This window comes from Sinocyclocheilus grahami, unplaced genomic scaffold (assembly GCF_001515645.1).
Source record: "Sinocyclocheilus grahami isolate Dianchi unplaced genomic scaffold, SAMN03320097.WGS_v1.1 scaffold198.1, whole genome shotgun sequence".
NCBI classification, from domain to species: domain Eukaryota; kingdom Metazoa; phylum Chordata; class Actinopteri; order Cypriniformes; family Cyprinidae; genus Sinocyclocheilus; species Sinocyclocheilus grahami.
The window spans coordinates 150,915-160,791 of NW_015505377.1; the positions used below are offsets into that span (position 1 = coordinate 150,915).

Below are 9,877 nucleotides of genomic sequence, written 5' to 3' on the forward strand. Positions count from 1 at the left end.
TGTTAAAAATGTGTTTGTCTGTGTGTGTTCAGGTTTATATATCCTGGTGGGGACTTAAACCTGACTGCACACAGACTCATGGGGACTCGTGTCACGGTGGGGACCTAAATTGTGGTCCCCACGGGTACAAAAGCTTATAAATCATACATAATTAAGTTTTTTGAAAATCTAAAAATGCAGAAAGTTTCCTGTGAGGGGTAGGTTTAGGGGTAGGGTTGGTGTAGGGCAATAGAATATACGGTCTGTACAGTAGAAAAACCATTACGCCTATGGAGAGTCCCCACAAGGATAGCTGACCAGACATGTGTGTGTGTGTGTGTGTGTGAGTGTGTGTGTGTGTGTGTGTGTGTGTGTGTTTGACCTCTTTGAGTGGATCTCGTCATGTGAGTCTCACTGTCCTCTGCTGGTCACTGTGTGTCATTACACTCAAGATGATGTTGCATTACAGTTTATTTCAGCTGCTTACACACATTTTCAAAACTTCACACACAAATCCAAGAACTGCACACAAAATGCAAAAAGCCTCTCATCTCGTGCAAAACGAAGCACTGCATTCAAAATATCTCAAACACGTCTCAAAAGCAAACATTTGCAAACACCTTTGGCATAATATTAATTCCTGTTAGATGTGTGTGTGTTACATCGAGAACTGTGTGTTGTGTTTTGCAAAAAGTGTTTTCTGAAAGTCAAAGTCTGAGAATCAGTGTCTGGTTTTGTAGGTTTGGTGTGTGCTTCTGCTGTTTGAGTGTCAGCTTTCAGAAACTGTGTGACACGTGAAGATGCAGTGTGGAAGCAGATGAAAACAACTGTAATACAAGAAGAGCTTATGTGCATTCAGAAGAACACTCGTAAAATTTGTATTTGTGTTTGTTTGACTCATTTCTTAGACTAAATAAATCACTTGCATGCTAAAGAATAACTGAGTGTTAGTATGCTGTGTAATGTGATTCCTGGCTCTAATCGTGTGTGTTTTTGTGTTTAACGCAGGTGTTCTGAGGGGTGATGCCCCGCTCTACCAGATCATCAGTGTGTTAGACGTCAGAGACAGACGCGTGTTTGTGTGTGTGTGTGTGTGAGTGTGTGTGCGTGTGTGTGTGTGTGTGTGTGTGTGTGTGTGTGTGTGTGTGTGTGTGTGTGTGTGTGTGTGTGTGTGTGTGTGTGTGTGTGTGAGTGTGTGTGTGTGTGTGTGTGTCTGTGTGTGTGTGTGTCAGCATGGCTCTGACCAACAAACACAAAGTCAAGAGACAACGACTCGACAGAATCTGTGAAGGTCAGACTCTTTTATTCTGCTCATGATCTCAATCTGCTTCATTTTCAGGCCCAGACTGAATCTTTTCACATGGTTTTAGGGAAAATGCGGAATTCTGTGGAATGGATTTAAACACTGCACTGCAACTTATGCACACTTGATTATTTATTTAATATATTTATTTTATTTATTTAATTATTTTTAGAAGGGTTGTGCAAAATTCAGAATTTAGGAATAGGCTCTCTTTAAATGTATGAATGTGAATTTGAATTGAGTCAATCACAACACGCAGGAACTTGAATTGGAATCAGCGTTATTTTAGCACTATTTATACACTATTGATTAATATTTTGAAATAGATTTTATTTTTGTATTTTGTTTTCATATTGTTTTTAGATAAAATGTTCTTTCTTCATTTTAATATGTGCATGAAATAGGAGCTCCCCATAAAGTGTCTCTAAGAAAAACATCATTTTTTATTATTTCTTTAAATATTCCTATTGAGGTTGAATTTATTTAATAACCTAAACTTATTTCAGTTTGTTGCCTAGGCAACACATTTTTTTAGTTGAAGTTTTTCATCTAATATTTGTATTTAACTGTATTTTATGTCACATTTATTTTAGTTAATAAACATGCTTTAATAGTTTTCATTTTAGTTAACAGTAAAAGGAAATCGATCTCCCACAATCCACTGCAAACTCACATTCATTTCTGTTTCCGTTCTGATATGAAATCTGTTCCTGATGGATAACATCGAGTCGCTGTAGTCAGTGCATGACATGAAACATGGCACGTCGTTTAGCAAATCGGCACAAACAGAAATGAGCTCATGAGCATCAAAATGATAACAGATCCTTCTATTATCTATTGAAACCCACAATAATATTTAAAATATTAGCAAGCAAATCATCATTTATTGGGTACTTTCAATTGGGAGGTGGCTGTCCCGAACCCTAACTTATGAAAATGATATTAAAATTAAGAACTTTTTTCAAAGTTATTCCATAAAATTTAGTTTTTGCATCATATTTTTGTATGTGGTAGTATGCGAGTGAAAATTCTGCAATGTGATGCGGTTGCTAAAAGATTACTGTCACTATCGAAGCATGGGATGTTTTGTCAAAAATAAAGTATACTGAAAAAAATTATATTTTTGTAATAAAATAGCAACTAAATATATTTACAATCTAGATGCAAGCAAAATCTTAATAGGTCAATATAACCCTTCTAATTAAATTATTATTACTGTGTTTCGCTAGTGACAAATTTGGGGAGAAGACAAATATTCCAAAACTTTCTGAAAATACAATATAAGAATTAACTGCACAATTATAGAATTATTAGAAATGTGTACCTTGGTTATTATACAATCTGCATACATACAAATGTTTTGGAAAAAGACACATTTGTTTCAAGATGTTTCTGAATGGCCCATATACTCTGCAGGAGCCGTTCAGAATATGCAACACAATCTGTTACATTTTATTAAGTTCCACAAAAGTTTCATTGGCCAATAGCTTTGTGGCAGGTGTTTGGATGATGTAGGTGGTTGCTAAGGTGCTCTCAGTGGTTGCTAGGTACCACGGGTAACAAACTGAGGTTTAAAAACGTTGGGAACATTGTTTGAAAATGTTTCTAAAAGGTTCAAATGTCCAGTTTTCTTGATGTGATTCTAACATTAAAGATTACAAAAACGTTTTTACAACATTCTACTGACTTTATTTCATCCAAAATATAATCATGAGAACATTAAAACATCCCTGCTTCTTGTCATGATTATAACGTTATTTAAAGGTTACAAAAAAACAGTTCTTAGAATGTTCAAGTACAAATAACATCATTCCGAATTTTGATCCAAGAATATTTTCTCTCAACAGTATAAAAACATATATATATATATATAATATGAATACATTTACTGTATAAGAAAGTTTCATAAACTTTATTTTAAGAATATTTTGTGCTAACACTTATATAACTTTCAAAAAACATTAGCTGGGTGGTTGTTTACTGGTCCACATTAAAAGAGGCCGAACACATTCTCATGGCAATTTGCAACTATTTAAAATTGTATTGACTAATTTGCATGAATTCGTATTTTTCATTCCATCTGCTCATGCTTCACTGATTAGTTTTAGGGGTGGACCTTCCTTCACGCGTATTTGTTTTCTAAAAATGTTCTTCTGTTTTCTAAAAGAAAGTGTCTGTAAGAATCGCATTGAACAAATTCATACAAAATTGTCACGTCATAAAATAGTTAAATTTTCTCATGAGATCAGGTTGGGTTTTCTTAGCTTGCTCTAAAGTAACATAAGGAGTTCTGATCTCTAGATATTTCCCTCTTAAGGATTTCTAGTTTGTTGTCCATCATGCCATTGCTAAGTAAATGCTGTTAACAATGAGGAATTCTGATTCTAAGAATAAAAAGATTTAATATCATCATGTACATGTTATTGTTAAATCTATCTGTATAATGTTTGTATGAAATTCTTCTTTTGCAGAAAAGTCCTGTGGTAATGTGATAATACCGTTCCACCCTGTAAGCACTGCTGGGTTTATTTGAAGGTTTTGCCTTAAGGATCGGCTCTATTTTTAGGGAGCTGCTGTCAGATATATTTATGTTTGTTGGGCCGTTCTTGCAGATATTTCCAGACTCTGGTAGGATTGTGAACTATTTATCATGACACTGCGTGTGAAGGTTCTTACAGTGAACATAAAGAGTTGTATGTAATCATAAATTGAGCATAAAGATATTTTACATTTAGAAGAACCTTTAGGAAGATAAGATAAAAAAGACACAATTTGTCACTGTATAACTCAAACCAAACTTCTTTTGGTTTTGTGTTTTCCAATGTTTTCCATTGATGTATGGTTTGTTAGGATCAGACAATATTTGAAAATCTGGAATCTGAGGGTGCAAAAAAATCTAAATATTGAGAAAATCATCTTTAAAGTTGTTCAAATGAAGTTCTTAGCAATGCATATTACTAATCAAACATTAAGTTTTGATATATTTACGGTAGGACGTTTACTAAATATCTTCATGGAACATGATCTTTACTTAATATCCTAATGATTTTTGGTATAAAAGAAAAATGTATAATTTTGACTCATACAATGTATTGTTGGCTATTGCTACAAATATGTCTGTGCTACTTATGACTGCTTTTATGCTGCAGGGTCACATATGTATAGCATGACTATAAACCAAACAGCCCAAACTGTCTACGTTATTTATAAATCTTTGTAAGTGACGTGTTCAGCATTAACGCGTTCTGCCCAGATCTGTGTGAGGATTAACACCGCATCCTAACACCGTGCAAGACACTGAACTAAATAACCATTCGCACTCTGGGATCTTTATATTGCTGACATTGGAGAGAAATCAGTCTCTTCATGTTTGGCAGACGTTGAGACACAAATGATGAGATGACAGTTTGAGTGTTTGTCATAGGGGACAGTGGTATTAAGTTGGTTTTATTTGGACTAATCTCTCGGTGCTGTAGGGAAGGATAACCCCCTTTAGATTAGCATGAGCCTTTTGCCAATGCGTCGTCCTTCTGTCTTGCCTCTTTTTTACATCTTTCCCTCCCAAATCAAAACCCGATGGCTGAAAGCATCCAGAATCCAGCTCGTGTATAAAGTGTGTTTCCTTGCTGTTAAATTGGTAAGTTTGTGTTACGGAGCAGTTGTGTTGTCCTATTCTTCTTCCGTCTGACTTGCTTATGTTTCCAATGCTGAATAATTTAGGGTTTACCTGCCAATCACACCTCAATTAATGCAAAAAAAAAAAATGTTGGCTAGAGATCAGGTGAAATGTTACCTCCCTCGCACACCTTCGCAGGGAAACATGAGAAGTGAAATCAAACACCTGCTTTTCCCTCTCCTCACAAGCGTCCTCTCTTCTTTCCTCACCCGTGCATGCATTCACTACACATCACGCTTTCATTCTGTAGTGCACGAGCATTTGCACTCAAACTCGATCTCTGTCGGCTAATGGGTTGCTTCCACTGAAACAAACCGCAATCTCTGCAGCAACTTCATGGCTGTCCGTGGCACCGTTCCTCCTCCGGATTACTACCCTTTTGATATCGCTCTATCAGCCCAGCCACCTGAAGATCTGCAGGGCTTTTATAAAGGAAACCAGCACATGCTGAGCAGATCAGGCTCGCATTATGGCTTGGCCACAGGAGGGGTCAGGAACACTTGGGATCAAGGGCAAGCTAGAGCAACTACTCCTGCTCCTTCGCCCAGGCCTCCTCCTCCTCCTCCTCCTCCTCCTCCTCCCTCGGCTCATGAGATCAGCCGCTTGTACAGGGATTCTCTATCCATCAAGATGATCCCAGACAGCCAGCGCATTCGCAGTAGAGCCGCTTCACCGGCTTGCTTTGGCATTGAATCCAGATTTCCAGCAGAACACTCCGTGTACAGCGACGCCAACGGCCTTCCTCTGGACTCTGGATCCACCTGCATAGTAGTGGACCCTACAGCTCCAGTCATGGATGGGACTCTTCCTCGAGGGAACCCTGCTTACGGCTCTGTGTCAACTCAAAGGATGCCTTACGACCCTGCTTACGATCCAGGCTCTGCTCACCACCCTCCGGCGGCCGTCTCTGTCGACCCCAAGAGAACCGTGGATCCCAGTTTTCTAGCTCTCCTGCGCTCTGAGGGTCTGTCGGAAAGCACTATAACTCTTCTCCTACAGCAAGGGTTTGATTCTACCTCCATGCTTGCTATGATGGAAGACCACGACGTCCGCTCCGTCGCTCCCAATTTGGGCCAAGCACGAATGCTTTCTCGAGTGGTTTTCAATTGCAAGACGGGAGCAACCGGTGCTGCGGTTATGCGAGGTCGTTCTAACAGCTTCAGCCATCGCAATGATCTCTACATTCAGTCTCAGGCAGTGGATGGAAACCTCATTCAACAGCCTCCCAGCACCCTGCAGTCCGTCTCTCCTAGAATGGGAGAGTTTCTTGGTCGGCGGCCGAACAGCGCTCCGTCTCAGCATCTCCTCGAAACCACGACATATCCAGGGGTTCGCTCGGTCGGAGGTCTTCCGGTCAGTCCGGGGGGCTATGCCACACAAACACGACCTTTGTACAATGCCCACACCGGCCTGGCCATGTCTGCTCAACAACAACCTCCGACTACTCCAGGAGTGGCACCCAAGACCTTCTCCACTACATACAGCCCTATGGAGCTGATGAAGCGCCCTCCGAACCTTCCTCCTCTCTCTCCTTCTCATAGCCCCCATCACAGCCCTCAGTTAATGCGCAAGGGAGCAGCTCCTGTGGAGAGTGCCATCCTTCCAGCATCTTCAGCCCTCCAGCCTCAGACCCTAAATCCTAACAACAAACAAACCCGGAGAACCGGACCTCCGGTCATTGTATCCACCATGGCTTCACCTGACACAAGTAACGACCTTATTTCTGTCTTTTTTGGCGGTTTTACCTTTACCTACATTGTAAAAAAAAAATCCATAAAATTTACGGTAAAAAAAAAATGGCAGCTGTAGTTGCCAGAATCTTAGCGTAAAAAATACAGTAGCAACATTTTAGGTTTTAACTTAAATTTACATTTAAATACCGTAATTTCATTAACTGATATACTGTTAAATATACCAACCTATTGAAGTACTGAAATCTGTTTTGTAACTTTGTAATACACTGATAACCACCAAAATCAGCAGGAGGTGATGAGGATGTCACACGATGAACCAAAGCCAATCACAAGCAGCATAATAAATATACACAGTACACACACATATATTATATATATATATATATTTGTTTTGTGATCCCAGCTGAACTTCACGAATCACTTGAATAGACTCCGCTTCATAACTATTTAAGAAACTCTTTGCAGCAGCTTAAGGAAAAAAGAAGGTTTTTTACTGACCTTGAACTTGAGTGCATTGCTGTGTGTGCATGAATGTGTTTTCAGACCTGCATTTGTGTGTTTTACAATTTTAAAAAGAACAGTGTCACTGCCATGAGTTCAGAGTAAGATTGAAGATTGATTATAATTCTTTACAAGCAATTTTAACCCATGCCTCTTCCTTTTGGGGTCCATGATTATGCATTACATTTAATCTTCAAGAACCGCAGTGTTTTCTCTCTCTGTTCAGTTAACAGTGTGTGTGAGCTTTACAGTTCGAGCTGAGCACTGTACCTCACTGCAGGCCTAATCAGAGTCTTAGAGCCTAAAATCTCATTAGGGTTAATAGGATATGCAGAGACACGGTCCTCTGGGAACGCGTTAGAGTCTCTCGACTGGAGACACACACTGAGAGTCTCTAGAAAACTCACTTGACATTTTAGGTTTTTGGCAAGATTTTACAAGTGAATTGTGGAGACTGTTCAGGCTACAGTTCACCAAACCGCCGGTGATCCATGAAGGTTCTTTGAGGTTCTTCTGTGTGCTAAATGCACATGAGGAGTTTGTCAGGCTGAAGGTTGTTGGTGTTCAGGAGGCTGGTGGCAGATCTGTATATGAGCTCTGTTACAGCTGACACGTGACTGACTTCAACATCGAAATATGGTTGAAATAATGTTAGCTGTTTCAATGTTGAAAAAACATCGCAACAATGTTAAATGCTAGGCTAACAAAATGCTCACAAATCAACTCAAAGACATTGTAAAAGACAACATTGCAATGGCAATGTTGATTCAGCTCGCAGGATTACATTATAATTCAGTGAGTTTCATCAGAGGAATAATACTTCACTATGAATGCGTTCTTTGTTTCTTACTTCATTCCTCCTGCCATTTTTCTTTTTCTAACTTGCTTTTCTTTCTTTCTTTCTTTCCAGTATGTGTCATTAGTCACTCCATTTTAATCACATTGTAATCACACAGATAATGTGTGTAAATGAGGACAGCTATACATTTGTGTGTATTTTATTTAGAAAGACACATCATCATCCTAATGAATGCATGTGTACGAACACATTTTACAAACTGAAGAAGTGTGTATTTATTTGTGTTTGTGTGTGTGTTTGTGTGTGTGTGTGTGTGAGTGTGTGTGATTTTGTGTGTGTGTGCGTGCGTTTGTTTGTTTGTGTGTGTGTGTGTGTGTGAGTGTGTGTGTGTGAATAGACTCCGCTTCATAACTATTTAAGAAACTCTTTGCAGCAGCTTAAGGAAAAAAGAAGGTTTTTTACTGACCTTGAACTTGAGTGCATTGCTGTGTGTGCATGAATGTGTTTTCAGACCTGCATTTGTGTGTTTTACAATTTTAAAAAGAACAGTGTCACTGCCATGAGTTCAGAGTAAGATTGAAGATTGATTATAATTCTTTACAAGCAATTTTAACCCATGCCTCTTCCTTTTGGGGCCCATGATTATGCATTACATTTAATCTTCAAGAACCGCAGTGTTTTCTCTCTCTGTTCAGTTAACAGTGTGTGTGAGCTTTACAGTTCGAGCTGAGCACTGTACCTCACTGCAGGCCTAATCAGAGTCTTAGAGCCTAAAATCTCATTAGGGTTAATAGGATATGCAGAGACACGGTCCTCTGGGAACGCGTTAGAGTCTCTCGACTGGAGACACACACTGAGAGTCTCTAGAAAACTCACTTGACATTTTAGGTTTTTGGCAAGATTTTACAAGTGAATTGTGGAGACTGTTCAGGCTATAGTTCACCAAACCGCCGGTGATCCATGAAGGTTCTTTGAGGTTCTTCTGTGTGCTAAATGCACATGAGGAGTTTGTCAGGCTGAAGGTTGTTGGTGTTCAGGAGGCTGGTGGCAGATCTGTATATGAGCTCTGTTACAGCTGACACGTGACTGACTTCAACATCGAAATATGGTTGAAATAATGTTAGCTGTTTCAATGTTGAAAAAACATCGCAACAATGTTAAATGCTAGGCTAACAAAATGCTCACAAATCAACTCAAAGACATTGTAAAAGACAACATTGCAATGGCAATGTTGATTCAGCTCGCAGGATTACATTAAAATTCAGTGAGTTTCATCAGAGGAATAATACTTCACTATGAATGCGTTCTTTGTTTCTTACTTCATTCCTCCTGCCATTTTTCTTTTTCTAACTTGCTTTTCTTTCTTTCTTTCTTTCCAGTATGTGTCATTAGTCGCTCCATTTTAATCACATTGTAATCACACAGATAATGTGTGTAAATGAGGACAGCTATACATTTGTGTGTATTTTATTTAGAAAGACACATCATCATCCTAATGAATGCATGTGTACGAACACATTTTACAAACTGAAGAAGTGTGTATTTATTTGTGTTTGTGTGTGTGTTTGTGTGTGTGTGTGTGTGAGTGTGTGTGATTTTGTGTGTGTGTGTGCGTGCGTTTGTTTGTGTGTGTGTGTGTGTGTGTGTGTTGAGAGGGCGGTGCTCTGCTGTGGCTGCTGGTAGTCTTACTCTTAAACTCTCTCGGTTGGTTGGTTTCATAAGTAGTTTATTAAAGGTGCTGTTAAACAGAGCAGCATCCGCCGCTCACCGGCAAACACACACCGAGCAGTTTGACCGCCGGATTGAGCGCTCCGCATGGTCAGTGACACATGTGCGTTTGTGTGTTTGTGTGTGTGTGAGAGAGAGAGAGAGAGAGAGAGAGACACGTGACGTGCTGGAGAATCCTCTGAACCTGCTTACCCCCA

The 9,877-nt window shown here is 39.4% G+C and overlaps 1 protein-coding gene across 2 annotated transcripts in view; it reads left to right on the top strand.

The window, feature by feature from the left end:
• The first annotated feature begins 1,257 nt into the window (after positions 1-1,257).
• Positions 1,258-9,877, top strand: part of LOC107595160 (uncharacterized) — a 27,420-nt gene continuing 18,800 nt past the window's right edge. Inside the window, exons 1-3 of one of the 2 annotated variants that reach the window (XM_016285498.1) lie at positions 1,258-1,270; positions 4,877-4,919; positions 5,288-6,666. In XM_016285498.1, coding sequence (XP_016140984.1) covers positions 5,295-6,666 — 1,372 coding nt within the window. In that variant the 5' untranslated portion in view covers positions 1,258-1,270; positions 4,877-4,919; positions 5,288-5,294. Of the gene's footprint in view, positions 1,271-4,876; positions 4,920-5,038; positions 6,667-9,877 lie in introns of those variants that run through there. The other variant, XM_016285499.1, reaches the window with a different exon arrangement.